General features: G+C 50.0%; 1 protein-coding gene across 3 annotated transcripts in view; it reads right to left on the reverse strand.

The window, feature by feature from the left end:
- The window catches only part of CASZ1 (castor zinc finger 1), an 83,712-nt gene that overhangs the window by 55,673 nt on the left and 10,083 nt on the right, over positions 1–17,956 (reverse strand). The window contains exons 1-2 of one of the 3 annotated variants that reach the window (XM_040084346.1): positions 6,799–6,904; positions 5,305–5,464 (exon numbers count right to left, since the gene is read on the reverse strand). The exons of 1 other annotated variant lie outside the window; for it this stretch is intronic. In XM_040084346.1, the coding sequence (XP_039940280.1) occupies positions 5,305–5,323 (19 nt within the window). In that variant the 5' untranslated portion in view covers positions 5,324–5,464; positions 6,799–6,904. Of the gene's footprint in view, positions 1–5,304; positions 5,465–6,798; positions 6,905–17,956 lie in introns of those variants that run through there. One more of the 3 variants, XM_040084345.2, reaches the window with a different exon arrangement.

The following is a 17,956-nucleotide window of genomic DNA, read 5'->3' on the forward strand; positions in this document are numbered from 1 at the left end:
TTCAAGGGCCTAGTCCTCCCCAAAGGTCTCTGTTTTGGATTTCTGCACACTGACAAGGGACTTGCAGCCTCCTGATGCCCCTTTGGGGTATTAGTTACAAGATGGCTCTGCCCAGACCAGACAGATGTGTCGCTGCTGCTCCTGTTTCCACAGGATTTACAGACTAGTTATTTTTGCAGCTGGGACACGTTTGGCCTCACACAGAAACCTGGAAAATAGCATTCCTAAAGGGATGGCTCCTGCCACTGGCCCTCGGATGGACACAAGTGCACGTCTGGAGGGAGAACAGCCCAACATGAGGGACTTGGTGGGGTCTGAAAGTCATGGCCACGTGTTGGAAACGAAACAAAACTATCTCTCCAGCTAGCATTCTCTTGGCCCTTCGGCTTTGAGGTTGAAGTTTATGCACCCTAAGCCAACTATATGTTATACATGCCCAAGCATGGGAATCCCTGTGCATGTCCCTATTATTTCATCCAACATGAAGCCCTGACAGTGGTTATCACAGAAGAGCAGATTTCTTTACCTTTTTGTATGACATACATCCAGAGATAATACAGACCTATGAATTTAATCCTAGTGACAGCAGGTCTGCACATTACTGGCACCTTTCACAGACCCCTGCACTCTCCCAGCCCTGCGCAGCCCCAGTGCAGGCTCAGTCCCTGCAGTGCTGACTGGCACAGAGCTGGGGATGCACCTGACCCATCTACCATGTTTGAACTAAAGCAGAGGGTAAAAAAAATAATAATAATAAAAAAAATAATAATAAAAAAAAAAAAATCCAGGGGCAGCCAATGCTCAGCTGGAAAAACACAAAGTGCCGAGAACAGCAAACCCAATCAATAACAATCACAACCCTAGCAGCGGGTGAGGAAGGCATGAACTGTTTTGGCCCACTCCCTGCATGCTCAGCCACTTGGGAAAACACACACTCCCCAGAGGCCCATGGTTTCATCCCCTCCCACTCCACCCTACACTCATCCTCACCAAAAAGCTTTATGGAGTGCAAGTCCCCCATGCTCCTGTTCTAGCCAGAAGCTTAGCAAAGAGGAGAGAGGGGCCCTGCACAGAGGAACTGGACTCCCGGGAAAGAGCTGGCACCTGAGGAAGGTTCTTTCTCCCAGCAAAGTGCTCCTTAACTCCACACCCTCCTAACTTCTCCTCCCCTCCAAAGTTTTGTCCTTTGTGCCAGTTGCTGGCCTTGGCCTTAGGATGCTCCTCTTCTCCCATCTTCTTTCCTCAAGTTCCCAGCATCATTCCACCCTTCTCCTTCCTAGCATCTCCTGCCAATGCTCTTGTGCCCCAGCCTGCACCCCCATACCCTCCTTACACCTCTCTGCCCTCATTCCCTGTAGGCCCAACAGCTAGGTCTGGCAGAAAAAGCTGGGCTTCCCGGAGGACCAGCCCTGCCAGGGACTGGTGACCAGCCTGGGGAGGGGAAGATGGAATTCTGACAGGGAAAACATGGGAGCTTTCCCTTCTCCTGGTCTCATGTCACTCCTCACTCAGACTGTACAGATTTGGGGGATTTCACTGTAGCAGCAGAGGTCAGCAGAAGTTGAAGGTTTTCAGATCATATGTATCTCTATATGGTCTTGTCTATAGTGAGTGCTAAATATAGCCAAGCCAAACCTGGAGGTGACTTCAGTGCTGTGGTGCGGGGACAGCAGCCACTGCACAGTTATTCTCCACCTCAAAGCAATGCAGATGTAAGAAGCCACAGTGCAAAATCAAGGATGCCTGTGAATTCTCTGTTCTCCCACGGCCAAGGGTGTGAACCAGGCTCTCTCCCTCTCTCAGGTCTCCATGATTCTTCATTTTGAGGAGTCAATATGAAACATCATCTTCTTGTTTCAAGGTCCATTTTTTCTGTGGGATATTGGATCCTCTTATGTATGACATGCCAGCATCTGTGTCAGCATAGCTACTTAAAAACTTAACCAGTGGAAGAAGCTCTGAATAGAAGGGGAAAGTCTCTTGTGTGGGTCAGAATAATTAGACTGAGCTCAAATTGGCTTTAGGCATCTGCTGCTGTGTCTGAGCAAAATCAAGCCATGCTGCTTCCATCAGCATCTCTCCGCTGTTGGCCTCACCCTGCCGAACTGAAGGGATCACATACTGCCTTGTATAGGGCATCTCTGGGAACAAGACTTGCCTCAACTGAAGCCATAAAGCTTCCTTATCCAGATATCATTAAAGCCAAGAGAAAAGAGGCCAGACAGAGAGACTGAGATGAGCCATTTCCCCAACAAACTTGCTTCCCTTTTTCATTCGCTCCTTTCTTTTGCTCCCCTTTAACTGTCATTAAAATAACAAGTTTCTGTTACAGTCTAAACATTCCCACATTGTATAAAGGGTTATGTTACACTAGAGTCACCGCCGGGCCCAGTGTTTGCACAGAAACCTCACTGCAGGTCCCCCCTCCTGACGAAGTGACTTATTAAAGTTTAAACAGTAATTAACAGAACAATAAAAATAAAGGGATGTTTGGGGAGTCGTAGTGCACACAGGGTTTTTGGCAGTGCCAGCACTTTTCAGTGCCCTGCGCTGGCAGAAAAAACGGCTGCAAAACCAGTGGGAGAGATCGTGTGCTGCAAGCAGGAAGCGGCCGCAGCAAGGCCAAGGTACGATCCCAGCCCCTGCACAAGGGTGTAGGGAGCAGCAGGATGCAAGGAAAGGGTTTGGGGGACTGAGAAAAAGATGCCAAAGGGTCACCTGGCAGGAGGCTGATCAGATTCAGTGGTCACCACCAGCCCTGACCTCTGTGTGCACATCAGACAGCATCAAGACCTTCCACCACCTGTTCTCCCATTCTGCTGAGATGGCCTGAACAAGTCCCCAAAAATCTGCATTTGGGGAATTATGGCCCAGAAGTCAGAGCTGGGTTTTGGGGAAGCAGCTCCTTTATTTTGAAAGAGTAGTAGAGAGGAAAGAGCAACCACAGAACAAACCCCTGAGAAAAATCTTGCAAATAAAGAAACCTTCTACGGGAGACTCCAAGACCAGGCCCTGTGCCTGGGAACTTTAAAAACAGACAGGAGACATCTTGTAGGGACTGATCCTGCCCTGGCCCTGTGCAGGTGTGAGCTGCAGATCCAACAGCATGGCATAAATTTTGGGATCATTCCCTCCTGCAGTGCAGCCACAGGGTCAATCCCTAGAGCCTTGCCAGAGCCAGAACTTTCCCAACCCATGTGAAGTTGGCTAATCAGAGCTCCCTTTACAGGGGAAAACCTGCTTTGCCTCTGTTTTGTTGCCATTCTCAGTAGCTTGGCTTGCCCAGGATGAGCTCTAGAGAATGTGCGTAGACTTTAAGCTTAAGTTATCAGTCCTCACTATTACCCAACTTGCAGCAACTCAGGAAGATCACATCTGAAGATATTTTTGGTGCCTTTTGTAGCTATTCTCAAATGTTTGCCTCAGTAGCTCACAGTGCTAGCTGGCTCCAGCCCTGATGTGTGACTCAGTACACACAGCATTGTGCAGTCCTATGTTTGCTAAATCTCTTCCAGTACAACTGCTCAGTTTGCAAATAAAAAGACAGCTCTGTGAGGGTGTATCTCCTCTGCAGAGGGAACTCAGGAAGTGCTGCCTTGAGCCTCTCCCAAATCTACAACTTGGCTCCTGGTCTGTCTGGGGAGCAGCATGGATCTGACCTGACCTGGGGACTGCTCTACTCGTATGAGGACACACATGGAGACATCCATCACCAGTTGCTGCCAGTCAGCCCACAGCCTCCCTTCCCTCTGCTGGGGTGCAGGAGAAGGAAACCTCAGGTGTCCCCAGAAGTCTCAGTATGGCACCAGTACAGGTGACCCAAGTGAGGACGCTGCAACCCAGCGTGCCCACTCACACTTCTTGGAGGATAACTCCCTTTGTAAGGTGAGCTTGGCAGTGCCAGGTTAATTGTTGGATCTGATGACCTTAAAGGTTTTTTCTGACCTAAACAATTCTATGATGTTGTGAGTTCAGCCCAGGCTTCCAAGGTGCTGGTTTATTAAGCCATGAGGAAGCTTGTGTCAGCCACGACAGCCCCACAAACGAGTGCCACGGTGGAGGGCTGGCATGTCAGGGTCCAGAATTAATGAAACCAAAACCCTTTCATCAACCTTGGTGATTCTACTACATTCAGGTGTAAATCATAAACTTTCCTGGAGCTCCAGGGAGGACATGAAATGGAAGCAAGGGGGAAGGGAGAGGCTGAGCTGAAGACACACTGATGCCCTTTTACTTTACACCTGTTTTTTTACTGGGCCCCAGCAGCTGAGCTGTGTGACACATAGCTCTCCACACCTCCCTTGCTGCCTTGTCCCGTTCAGCACTCCCTTCCCTGCTCAGGATGTCTTCCCAGAAGCCTTCCTGAATCCTCATGGGGTCCTTGGGTCCCACTGCCAGGGAGGCAAATGGGATGTGGCAGATACATCTCCATTCACAGCCTTGTTTGGCCAGCAACACTATGTCCTCTTATCCCCAAGCTTCTATTGCAACTTTTTTTTTTTCTCTGTGGCTTTTCTCCTTCCCTGGGAAATTAGGTGCCACTGGCTTGTTTAGACTTGCCCTAGAGACAGTTTCCAAAGTAAGCCCCTGAGTCTACTGCAAGTCAGGCAGGGCAACTTCTGTTTGAAACCCCTGATCAGCTGAGCTGCTGGCTCTGGGGGTTTTTTTGGTTTTGTTTGTTTGTTTGTTTTTTCTTTTTTTTTGCTGCCCCAAGCAAGCTGGATGCACAGGAACAGCCGACGGGATTCAACACTGGAGCAGGATGTTGTCAGGGTCAGCAGTTCACAGAAAAAGCAGGTACAGGTGTCTGTCTTCCTGACTCACCCCTGAGGTCACTCTGCACACTCTCATTCTCTGAACCAGTGTTAGATGAGCTGCCAGTCCCTTTCTGGAGGACTCTCCTCCCCACCATGAGGATCGGCAGCTCATCTCCAGACACTCAGCTCGGTGCCTCAGATCTTCCTGACTTGCTGGGCTTGATCCCTCTCTGACTGATCTTATGCTCATGTCACTCTGCTTGGCTCAGGAGAATCATTTCCGAGCTGACATCACATCAGTGACAGAAGGGAGCTTATGCCTTTCCACTGTCACTCACACTAAACCAAGAGAAGAAGAAATGCTATCCAAATCGGAACTTTTCATTCCATTCACCCAGCTATGGGATGTTTCTCAACTCCTGGTTGGAGTTAGGGTCTCCAGACTCATTTGCAGTGAGAGTGGCAGTGCTTGAGAGGGAAGAGGTGTCGAGCAAGTACAAGCAGGTGCAAATAGAACAACAGAAGGTGCCCCCAGGTCAGCACTCACGTGCATTTTCCTCGGCCATGTCTGAGAAGACTTGGAGTCAGAACAGAGCACAGCTTTGCATGGGGGTCTCAGACATGTTCACAATGCAGAAAGACTGTCCTGTTCACTTCCTTTTCCAACACGTCGTTCAGGATGTCTCTACAGCAATGCCAGTAACTGCCTGTAGGGAATGTTATATTAGAAGATTATCTAATGCACTCTTAATCATCTGGTCTTGCAATCTACAGTGGGAAATCAGAGTAGTCAGCACAGTATGACCCTTCCTCCAGACACCACTGAGTTCGGATACCATTATCAGTGGTAGCATGGTCCATGCCCCAGAACTTAAGCTCTCTTTTGGTTAACAGGCCATGAAATTATTTAGGTTATTTTTCATGTTACATTCTGTTATATCTGTAATTAACACAAAAGATCACCAGTTCCACATTCTGTATGTTGCTGAATACAGGGGAGACAGTACTTAGAAGCACTTAGTCTTAACTGTCCTGTTGGGCTTAGGGGAAGCCAACTCTTCAGAACAGACAAGGAAAGGGTTGGGTATTGTCAGAGACCTTACCTCACATGTCTGCAATATGACATGGGAACCAGCACCCTTATATTTGGTCTTACCTCCTTTTTTTGGAAGGGACTTTTAAACAAAAGCAAACAGTCTGCCAGCACACTCAGTGTTCAGTGCCATCTTCAATCAGGGAAGCCTAATTATACCCATTATACTGATGAGGAAGCCCTGGCACAAAGCTATGCATTCACATGGCTACAGATACAAAGCAAATCAGTGGCAAAGCTGGAATTAAACCCAGGAATCACGGTGATGAGTTCATCACCCACCTCAGCACAGTCCCATGCAGCTGGTCATGACCAGCTCTACCCATGTCCTGCGGGTTACAAAGCTGGAGTGGAGCCCTCCACACATCTGCTTAACAACTAGAAGTTTCAATCCCTGTTGCTGAGATGGTTAGGGGTGCTCTGGGACATTCAGGGACTGATCACATCAGCTGGCCCACAAGGACCAGTCAACTCAGCTCCCTGTATGAGAGACAGACTGGTGGGCTGCAGACACCCAACAGCCAGAACATCAGGTCTGAGGTACTAAGAGACCCTGGACCATAGAGAGCAGGCAGGGATGAATCATCTGTTCCTTCTGAAGCAGCAGGTCCAGGCTGTGCCCTCTACATATTAATGATCCCCTGGGACATAAGAGTCCAGAGATTTTCCTTGGCACCAGGGTCCAGCACTTGCCCTGCACTCTCCCTGCCAGGTGCTGGGTGCTCTGGTCTAGGAGAGGCTGCAGAATCCCTCGGGACTGAGAGTCATTACATAAACAATACAGTAGGATCATGGGCTGTAATTGTAAAAGTGCCAGAGGTCTTGGCACCGGAGTCTGCCTCAGCAAAGGCCTCTATATGGAAACCCAAACAAAACAAACAAAAGCCCAAACTCTCTTGGTGCTTAATGAATAGTAATAAATAGTAAATAATAATCCTAAGAACCAACCAAGCAATACAGATTTGACGCAACCAGGGCAGCTCCGAGGAAACACTGGTCCTATAGCAGTTCCCCTTCTTCCCCAGTTTCCAGTACACTGAGCTCAGGTCATCAGGTTCTTGCAGGGTTAGGTCCAGGGAGAAGCCTGAGACTTCTGTCAGGAATGTGGGTAGGAATTGCAGTCTTTGTATGTCCCTGGCCTGGGATGTTCACCTGCAAAGTGAGCACACGCCAACTCATGCCCAGCTTCCTCTTGTTGCAGATCTCTCTTTAAGAGCTAAAGGCAAAAAGAAGCAGATGGAGCTAAGCAAGGGAATCCAGGTAGGTGTGAGTCCAGAGAAGCCTCTCCCCAGCATCATTACAGTCTGGACTCAGAGTTCCCCACCTGTTCTGTGCAAGCTGAGCTCCCGGCAGGACACCAGGATAGCTGCTTGGCAGGAACATGGGCTGAAACAAAGGGCCTAATTTAAGTATTTTTATAACTCGTTGCTTGTGACAGTGGGTTTAGCATTTGCCAGCCATCTGGAATAAAGAATTACAGCCACCTCTCCTAATCTTATATTGCCTAAACCCTAAAGCTGGTTATGGTGCAAGGATGAGGCAGCAGGTTGGGAGAAGATAGTGATGGGAAGGTGGGGGTGGAGAAGGGACCGCAGGAAAACTGTCAAACTTATTTATTTTTCCTGAAAGGTGCTGGGTGGCCCCAGATATGTCAGAAGTATTTTTGCTAAGAATCAAGAGGAGACAGAATTAACAAAAACAGGAGAGAGGGGAGACAAGGAGTCCTCCATGACCACACAGTCGCATGCACCACACACACACACGCACACAGAGGCTTACTGGTCTGCGCAGGGCTGTCAGGTAAATTAGATCTGAAAGCTGACAATTTCTGACCATATTTCCTTGATTATTTCAAACAAATGCACACCAGCCGCTGTAAGGAGATTAAAGTGACATAAACGTCCCGAGTGGGAGGAGGGAGGGCAGAGAATTCAGGTCACCCCCATCCGTCCCCCATTTGACAGCCGCTATATCGCTATCCAATCCAATAAAAAAATCCCCCCCTTTTGCTTTAATTAATTTTACAGCTAGCTTGCTTAATTACTTTCAATCAAAATCCTCCTGCCATCGCAAAATTAGAGATGGTTGAGCTCCATTAGCCTAAATTCTTCATTTCCATATAGAAAGAGGCTCCCTCGGCAAAGCCAACAGGGCTCCCTCCTCTTCTAGCTGCCATCGGACAGATGCCCGTCCCTCTGTCTGTCTTCAGTTCCTTGGGAGAAGGAAGGTGGGAAGGATTCAGTCCTGTTCCCACCTTCCCCTTACATAGAGCATCCCTTTGAGAGCCCTGGACATGGGAGACTTCTCTGCTCACAGCCAAGATCACAAGAGGTGAGGACATCCTGCCCTCCTGGCCGTTCTATGGCCGTGCTGGAATGAGCTTGGCTGTACGAGGGAGCTGGATGGCCCAGCGCTTCTGCTGTGCTCCCAGCACTGGGGACAGGATCTACAGTTAGTTTGAGCACTGCCACTGTCACCTCACATGTGTGCGGGTATCACTGACTTGAGGTGATTCTCGGTGGACACGTGGAAAACACTTTGAGGGGACACAGGGGCAAATCATCTTACGTTCGCCTGCTGCGGGTTCGGTACCTTCCTTTGGCACATCTGGCACTGTGGGCCACAAACCTGTGACATTCCTGCAGCTGCCACAGGCAACAGTAGCACCTTCTCCGGCAAAAAAATCCTGAACTGTCCCGTTCTGGGGACAATGGAACCTCCTTTGAAGCACAGGGAGTAGCGACAATAAGCCACATACACTGTAGAGGAGACAAGAGGAGACTGGGTGGAGAGGATGGATGCAGGAGGAAACACTGGAAGGAGCTGGACACTCTAGAAGCAGAGGAGAACCAGTTCCTCTCAAAGGACTATAGGAACTGGAATTATCCTGACCATTCCAAGCTTTCCTCCCATTTTCTCCCATCTCCTATGATCTTCTCCTTTTTCACTTACCCAAAGAAATTTCAGAGCAATGGTTCTATTGGAATTTTTCCTACACTCAGTACTCTGTGCAGGTACTGAGCCCTGGGGACCAGCCAGTGGAGCCCAGCCCCTGCTCCCTCCTCCCAGCACCTGCCCAGGCCATGGAGCTGCAGTAAGGTCACACCAGCAGCCCAGTCTCTGCACTTCCTCACCCTTCAGAAAGCTCATGGGAATTCATAGGCACCAGAAGCTCAACTTCCCCCCAGCTCCAGGGAGGACAGGTCAAACCCTTCTTCTTTAGAACAAAATGAAGATGAGACCAACACAGACCTATTTTGTTTATAAGCTTAAAACTGAATCCAATGGCACATCTACCTAGGGATTTTAGATTAAATGGTTTAAGAAACTCAAATAGGCTTTTTAATCTGGTCAAATAAAAAGAAGCCCCAAAGAAGCAAAGAATTCACCCTGCTGAGTCTCACACCTATGCAGACAGCCAGGCTTCAATTGCTTTCTTGCTCTCTGCCACTCCTCCCCACCCTGGCATGGGACAGAATGCATTTGCCAGAATCTGGAAGCTTAGGGTACACCCTGTTCAGGACTTGTGAAGACTTCACTTTCCCATGGACCACTTCTATCTCACTGTATAACACCTTCTTCAGCCTTTCTGTGTCCTTCTATGATCATGCTGTTCAGCTGGGCCCTTCCCCTAACACCTGGCAATGCGAATGCAGTGCCAGCCCTGGTTACATCACCAGTGCCAGCCAAAAGCAAACCAAGAGATGACACCAAAACCCCTAATCCCCATTCAACACACACATACAGGCACCGTTTCTCATATGAACTACATTCCTGAATGCTTCACAATAGACGACAAGGAGCTATGTGCTCTTGAGATGCAGTGGGGACCAGCAGGGTCTGCCAAGACACGCAGCAGCCAGACGAGTCAGCCCAGGTCTGACGGATGGAGACCAACACCACACAGACTTGGGGAATGGGATGAACATCTGGAGCTGAATCCTGACAGAAACCAGGTTGCAAAGGGGCTCTATTCTCACCTCTCCAGGACTTCCAGCCTCCAGTATCACATCTCACCAACTTTCCAACAGAAGCAGTCCCCTCTCCCCCACTGCGGCTGTTCCATTCCGGAAACGCTCAGAACCAGCCTTCCCCTGAACATGCTCTGCAATAAAATTCCCGACTTGTGTCTCGCTTGCTCCAATGCTCTGAGCAGCTAGGACAATAGAACAGAGAGGCCCTAAATCCACCAGACTCACCCTAAATAGCAATGGCCCATAATTTTGCCTGACATTCAGGAGCTTGTTATTCTTTCCTCTCGTCGCCTGGCTGGAGCTGTTCAGACCCATCAGTGTTATTCTATGCATTAAATGGGAAAAAAAACAACTCAACAACAACCCGGAGAGTTTCCAAGCCTGCCCAATGAGGGCTGAAGGGGCAGTGTCCATAGCTGAGCTGGCAGTGGGAGTCATAGTCAAATCAAAGGAGCAATCAATGCCTCAAACCCAGACCCAACCGCTCTGCAGAGGAACTGCACAAGTGGGTTCTGCAGAGACCCCCAGCAGAAACAAACACCCTTTTCTCTGCTTTCATCCTTACCAAGGAAACTGTAATCTCTCACAACCCTTACAGTCTCCCACCTGGTGCCTAGGAAGGCTGCTGCCCACCCCTCCCCACCACCTGGCAGTGGGGAGCTTTAGCCACAACAGTTTGGGGTTTGGGGTTTTTTTTTCAGGCTGGCTCCAGCTGATTAAGGACCTGCAACAGGATGTAGGGATTACAGCAAAACCTGGCTGCAGATCAGCTGGGGCACAGAGCCAACAGAGAGAGCGAGGATTGCCCCCAGCCTGGCTGCCAAACCGGCACTCGTCCTGCTGGGAAGCCGCGAAGGCTGGAGCTCAGCGCTGGAACAAGGCCCCTGCCCTCGCTGGCTCTGCTGGGGAATGGCCTGTAGCCCACAGTGACAAACATGCCCACATGAAGGGCAGGGCTGCGAAGATATGGGATCTGTGGCTTATGGGGCTCTGGAGAGAGGAAAATCCCTACAGCCTTGCTCTTTGTGCCCTCACCTCAGGCCAAACAGAAGTGCGAGGGGGCAGGGGTGCGCCTGATTTGAGCAGCAGGAGCAGCCTGAGCTGGAGATGCCTCATGATTCCCGGGTATCTCTGCCAGAGTTTGCACCATGTTGAGCTTCTAGTGGGTATCCTGCAATAACACACTGCAAAATACTCTGTGCTGAGTTTTTAATCCAGGAAGAAGTGATCAGGGAAAGCAATAATCTCAGTTGGCACACGAAGCACAGCAGGATCTTGCTTCGGGGGAGGCATCAAGAGCAGAATTTGCTTCAGGGAAACTCTGGGGCTTTTTTTTTTTCTTCTGCTAACACTGATCCCTGCCTGGCCAAGCAGCACCAGCAGCAGCTCCCAGCATCTTTCTAAAGTGCCTGTCACTGCAATATCCAACTGCTAATATCCCCTAGGGGACATCCCCCCAACTTGGGTTTTCCACATCCCTCTTATATTGGAGCAAGAGGGACAGCAGCAGCGGGAGCAGCCCTCCTGCTCTGACCTGAAGCTGTTAGCCTTGAGTCCTGTTTTAATCAGGGCTGGCAGAGCTGCTGCCTCGCTTCCCAGCCTGCCACCTCAGAAGGATAATTTGCCAGCGCCTTCTCGGAGAGCTCAGTGGAAATGCTTTGAAGAGCCGGAGTAAGCCTCTTCTTCATGGCCAAACCCTCTGAGCTTCATGCTGGCACATCTCCCTCTTCTAGTGACCCCCAGGCTCTGTCTGTATAAAGGAGATCATGAAGATGCCAGGACTTGGTCCTCTTTTCCAAGCACTGCCTGGCCAAGACCTGGCAGTAAGAGGGGGAAACTGCGTGAAGCAGCAGGAGGAGGTGGAAATCTGTCTGGCAGCAGCAGCACAGAGACTTCTTAGTGCTGCCCACCAGACTCATTGTAGCAGAGAAACTCTGGAGTCAGCTCCTGCCGAGCTGGGGCTGCGGGGGAAAGCAGGAGTTGATATTGCAGGCAGAGACCACTGGGATACCACTGAAAGCTGCTAAATATGACCAGGTTAGCACTTTAGTCTTTAATGGCAGGTCACCATTAATAAATCCAGGGCCCCAGGGTGCAGTACAGAGCCTCCCTCCCCCCCTCCCCAAAATACTCATTTCTTTAACTTCTCTGTGTGCGGCGCTCAGCACCTGCCAGAGGCTGGGCAGCCAGGAGAGCTAGCAGGGGTTAAGGACAACTTATGGCAGAGCTAACTGCTCTTCAGACAGGATGGAGCAAGGCAAGTCTGCACAGCATCCCTCTCCTCCCCAGTGCTCCCCTCTGTGTCTTATTCCCCCAGTTCATGCTGGAGACCAGCCCACAGCTTTTGATCCCACAGAGATAGGGCAGCCTGGGAAAGCTCTGAGCAGGGAAGCACTGTCCCAAGCCCATGGCCATGGGGCTGAGAGCTGCCAAAGGACAGCAAAAACATGGCTCCGAACCCCAGCTCCAGCACCAAGTCCCTCTGGCCTTCAGAAAGTCACTTTCCATCACTGTGCCTTGTTCTCCTCATCTCTGAAAAGATGACAACAGCACTGATGGCCACAGCAGGGAAGGGCAGAGGGGAGTTACTTTGGATCCATGCACAGAAAAAACACTAGCTGAATAAAGAGACTGGGCAAGCAATAAAGGCCAAATACTGCTTTTGGGGAGCCCGGAATGACCCATGGGATTGCCCCAGTATACAGAAGGGTGAACTTGGCCATTGCAAAACATAAGCGGCAAAGAGGGGCCAGGGGAGCCAGCACAGGGTGGGGACTACTCTGTCTCCACACGTGCCCCACATTCTCTGCAGCCTCACAGATTCTCCCGTAGAGGCCTCTGGTCCCAGGGCTGCAGCACAGAGGACAAGTGACAAGGTGAGCAGCAAGCAGGAGGACGGAGCTTTGCTCCACCTGCTTCCACTGTGACACCGACCACTTCCCAGAGGGATGGTGGGGCGGAAGGAGGAACAAATACATGTTCCAGCTGCCAAAAATCCCATCCTGAGTATCGACCTGCCCTACTTGGCAACTGAAGCTGCAGCCACTGTCTGTAGTGCTTGATCAATAAGACCTGGGCAGACAGGGAAGCAGAGGCCCTTTTATGGGAAAGGCAGTTCTTTATGGGGAATTATTTTGATTTTTAGAATGAGTGTGGAGTCAAGGAAGAGGAAATACTGGGACTGAAGCTACAGTTTAATTTGAACTCATTTCAAATACCTGCTGAGCCCCTTATATGGGGACCTCCTGCCCAAAGAAGCTGCCCCAGCCTCTATCCTCCTCTCTGTCCACCCAGGACAGAGGCAGGAGCCTCTCGCCCACCCTGGGTGCTCTCAGTGCAGAGGTGTCAGCTGTAGTGATGGGCCAGTACATCCCTGATGCACAGCACAGAGCCTGTGCCTGGTAATTCTCCAGGAGCTCCCTACAGATCTTCACCAGGGACCTGGGGAGAGGCAGAGATTCTGCACCCGTGTGAGAAGGAATCGCCGTGCCGCTCAAAGAGTCTCTGGAGATGCCTTGAGTCCTCAGGAGGCACTTCGTGATGACTTCTGCAGTGTGGCTCTCACTGGGGCCAGCGGGGTGGGAAGGTCTTGGCCATGGTGGCAATAGCATGGCTGATTCAGCAGAGAGGACAGGCTCTGATGGGCCTGCCCACACCATTTCCATCCTGCCTAGTGGGAGCATCATGCCATGCCTCTCAGGCTCTGCATGAAAGGGATCACAGCCTACTAAGACACAGTGAGCCAGGCAGGTCATGGACCGGGGAGCTGATTACTGCCATTGACCCCTTTTATCCTTCTGTGCCTGGAGACCCCTTTCAGGTCATGTAGCTGGGCCCTGGAGACCAGGTGACCTGCTGGAGGAGAGCCCTGTGTTTGACTGCTTTGGTCACCCTGGCATTTTGCTAATTTTGTGCTCATAATACCACCAGGAGAAGGCAGAAGAGGAAGAAATGTTAGAGAGGGCTGGGTAGGGACAACTCCAGTGGCAAAAGTGCCCCATATTTCCAAAGCCAAGAATGAGTGGCAGCTCATCAGCTCCAATTAGAGCTGGCTGCAGGGGGGACGGTGCAATAGGTGTCACCTCCAAATGCCCTTTGGATAGCTGGGGTGGGGGGGGTGGTGAAGAGAGAATCTGCAGTTGTTCCAACGGTTCTCGCTCAGCAGAACAACTGTTGCCGTCCTTTTAGTACAAATCCAGCAACTGTTCCCAAAAGCTCAGCCTCCTCAGCTCCTGTCCTTAAAAAAACCCCACCAACCAATCTCCAAAATGACGGCTTCTGAGTCAGGGCAAAAATGTTATTAACAAAAACATCACTCAGGGGTGGGACACCTGCTCCCTGACAAGCAACTGGCCTGGCTGCCCATGGTTAGAGTATTACATCAGACCCCAAAAAGAGAAAGGAAAGGGAGGGAGAAGGGGAGAGAGTGGAAAAGAACAGACAGAGGGAGGATGATAGCAGAAGGGAGTAACAAAGACAAAGAAGAGCAGGAGAGGGGAAGCAGAGAAAGAAAAGAACAAGTGCGAGCGTATGTGAGAGACAGAGCAGGAGAGAGCGGGAGCGTGGGGGAGAGCAGGGAAGTGCGCGGGAAGCGGCAGTGTGCGTGCAATAAAGTGTGGGAGTGCCTATGTGTGAGAGACTGCGAGCGTGTGCATATGGCAGAGACCGGAGCTAAGAGGAGGAAGAGAAGAGTAAGGAAGGGTGAATGATGCCATGAAAAGCAAAAAATCTTGGAAAAGTGTAACAAGAAAATAGGGAGGAAGAGAGAAACAAAAGCTAAAGTGAAGGACATTGAACAAATGAGTCTGGTGAAGCAAAAGAGCAAAGATAAGAGTGGGGAGGGAGGGATGGGAAATGGAGGTGGGGGCACTTGGGATGGGACAGAGCCAGGGTGAGGATCAGGAAGAGAGAGGAAAGGGAGAAGAGGACAGAAGAGAAGAGAGGAATAAAAGAAACAAACAGGGGTGAGGGAGAGAAAGATGTCTATTAAAAACCTCAGTGCATAACACAAAATGTCAGGGTTTATAGCTTCATTCTTGGCATTGCTGGTACTGAGAACCCCACACAGAAATGTCACTGCTTGTCATGTTTAATCACCTGCTATTTGTTAACACCTTCGCTGCAAGGAGTCTGCCCCTCACCCCTTGCAGGCTCTCCTTTCAGAGAATAAACTGTTAAAACACCCTTCTGCGTCGCAGTTCTCACAGGACAGTTTCAGCTGCACCCCAAGCTGGGCAGGGGAGGTCGGGCTGGGCCAGCACTCCGAGCATGGTTGTTTGACTTCCAGATGGGGCTTTCAGCACAGGGCAGGGCTTCTGCAGGAGCGCACATCAGGGAACAGTAGGACAGAGGATGCTCCACAGAGTGTGGGATGATGCTGGGAGCAGAGGGAGCAGGTGAGTGAGGTGGGTTTGGAGGGACAGTGACTTCAGGGAAGAGTTAGGGACAGGAGTGAGAGGGGAAGGCTCAGCTCCTAAAATGAAGGTGCACAGGGGCAGGGAGGAGCAGGGTACAGGGCCCTTTTCCTGCTGAAACAACCCTTGTGCTTCCATCCCACTCATGTCCCGTGCTGAACACATATAAACAAAATCCCTGAAATCCACGCAAGTCTAGAATTCTCCAATCTGTTTGCTTGAGCAGCAACTGTCACTTAAAACAAACATCCAAAGCTATTAAATGTACAGTTACAGTTCCTTGCTCTGGCATCTGCACTGGTGACTTTGCTCCAATTCCTCCCAAAGCTGTGGACTGATGGTTTTCCCCTGTGTCAGGCACTTGTGCCCCCACTGTCAGCACTTCCCACCCAGCCACATACTGTCTGTCTGACATCACATTGCACTGCTAGAGAAATTATTTTGAGGTCATCACTAGACAAGACTTTTCCCTACCATTTCACACACTCCAGCTGGGAAGAAATCAAGAAATGCTCTCCTCCATACAGTAGAGCTCCCCCATACCAGTACTGAAGATGAAAATCTTACTCTACAGTTTTCAGTCTTATGGAAAGAAATTGACGCCCCACCTAAATGAACTAAAATTTAAAGATGTGTACATGAGGACCATTAGTGCAGCTATTCAAGTTTAACCAAAGAATGGTGATCAGCCCTGTTTCAACACAAATGAGAGCTCTGCTTCAGCACAGTCCTTGCCCCACAGTCTGAACTGCTTATGCCAGCGTGCAGCGCTTTGGAAGTGCTGATGCTACTGAAGTCAGACTTCCCCTCTTGAAAATTAAGAGAATTTGGGGAGTCAAAGAAATGACAACAGAATGAGCTGTAAGGGGAGCCTATGCGCATTCACACAACAAAAAAAAGTAGCAGATGCCATTGGTTCCCTGAAGAGCACAAGGGTTTCTGCTCCAGCCCCCCTGACTTCTGGGTGCCAGGTCCTTGTGTGCCCAGATCCCTCCATGGAAATGGTGCCAGAGCCAAGGACTGCAGGACTGAGGGGCTTCCCGGAGCTGGTGTCATCCAGATACTAAGGACATGCTAGAGGAATATGAACCAGCACAAACTTGGTGCTCAATTTCTCTCCAATCCCTACAACGCAATTTTAAATCCTGCTTTAGATCCTCCAGGACTAGATGTGGGACTGAAGTAAAAACCGTCAAGCCCAAACCAGGCAGTTCTGGAAAGCCAAGCTCCAGAACATGCTTGGACCTCACACCTTGGTCTCTGGTAGCGATGGCAGGGTGTTCCCACTCAAATTTTCTTCCTTGCAACAGTGTTTTGTTGGTCTTTTCTGATTAACATCCTCATTAGTTTTCAAAAGCAAGTGTCTCCATCTCAATCTCACACACTCGAGGAACTCCAAGGATGGCTGGGAAACCTGCATGGCTGCTCCTGTCTGCTCCTGCACTGAGGACAGAGGCTTTGCTCCACCCAGCTCCTTCTCCAGACACCCACAGCTGCCCCCCTGCCCCCCCCCCGCCCAAATTCCACAATTAAATTCAAGACCAGTTTCTTTGCCCAGAGACAACTGGGCTGACACATGAGCCCAGTCAGTGACCACTGCCTCCTGCACAGGGAGGGCTCAGCCCAAAACCTGAGAAGAGCGGGTTCTGCCCCTTCCCCAAAGGACCAGCAAAAGCTCCAGGAGCCACCGCAAGTCCTATTCTGGGAACGGGAACAGTACACAGAAGGGCCTCCCACTGGCCTTTCGCCAAGGATAAAATTCACCCTTCTGAACACAGGCCAAGATGATCTTAAGTGACTACTGACTTTTGTTGCCCAACTTGAGTCACCTTAAATGGGCCTATTTTTCAAAGTGTCAGTGCTCAGCACAACTTAGAATCGGGCTCTTTAAGATGCCTAATATGACAGGTCCAGTCACTGCTGTAACAAGAAAGACCATTATTCTTCTCTTGTGTGACTTCTTCCAGTCTGGCCAGGCCTTTTATCTTTTTTCCTCTCCCCTCCCTTCTCCTTGTTCTTTTCTTTTTCAGCTTTTTATGAATTTCTGTCAGCTTTCCTCCCTCCCCCCGCCCCCCCTCAAGGTCATGCAGCTCATTTCCACGTTGAACATTTACTCAGCAAGCCAGGTCCTTTCACAGGCTCTCACCACAAATACGCTTTCTGATAAAGTCTGGAGAAAAGAAACTGTAGAACCCAAAACAATGTCAGAAGTAAATAAAAAAATCCCACCAGGGCAAAATGGGGATGTGACAGGGCAGACTCTTTCAACAGAGAGAGCTAGCAGGTAAAGCACCCCATTTCACTGCAGTTCTGTGACTATTTTCTTGCTCTCCTTTATAGTTTGCTTTTCTGAATAATTCTGTTCTGCTGTCAGCACTGTGTCACCTATATGAGAGGGACTGTTAAATATAACCTCTTTTCATCCACAGTGAAACTCACCCTTATTCACAGGTCAGAACCCTCTCAGCCCATGGGCACCTGCTCCTTCATGGTAGTGACTTGCAGCCTCAAACCAAACATCTCATCATCTATGATCCAATGCTGCTTGGCCTCCATGGCCACTGAGAAATTATAGAGAAAAGTAACTTTGCTGGCTTTTGCCAGTCAGGTCATGGTTTTAAACCCAGGAGTACATCTAGCCCAGAATCTCCCAAAGGAAGAAAAGCCACCATCTCCTCGCTTGCCAAGTCAGTTTTGGGATAACCAGCATATAGCAGC

Source organism: Hirundo rustica, chromosome 22 (genome assembly GCF_015227805.2).
Source record: "Hirundo rustica isolate bHirRus1 chromosome 22, bHirRus1.pri.v3, whole genome shotgun sequence".
In the NCBI taxonomy this organism is placed as follows: Eukaryota; Metazoa; Chordata; class Aves; order Passeriformes; family Hirundinidae; genus Hirundo; species Hirundo rustica.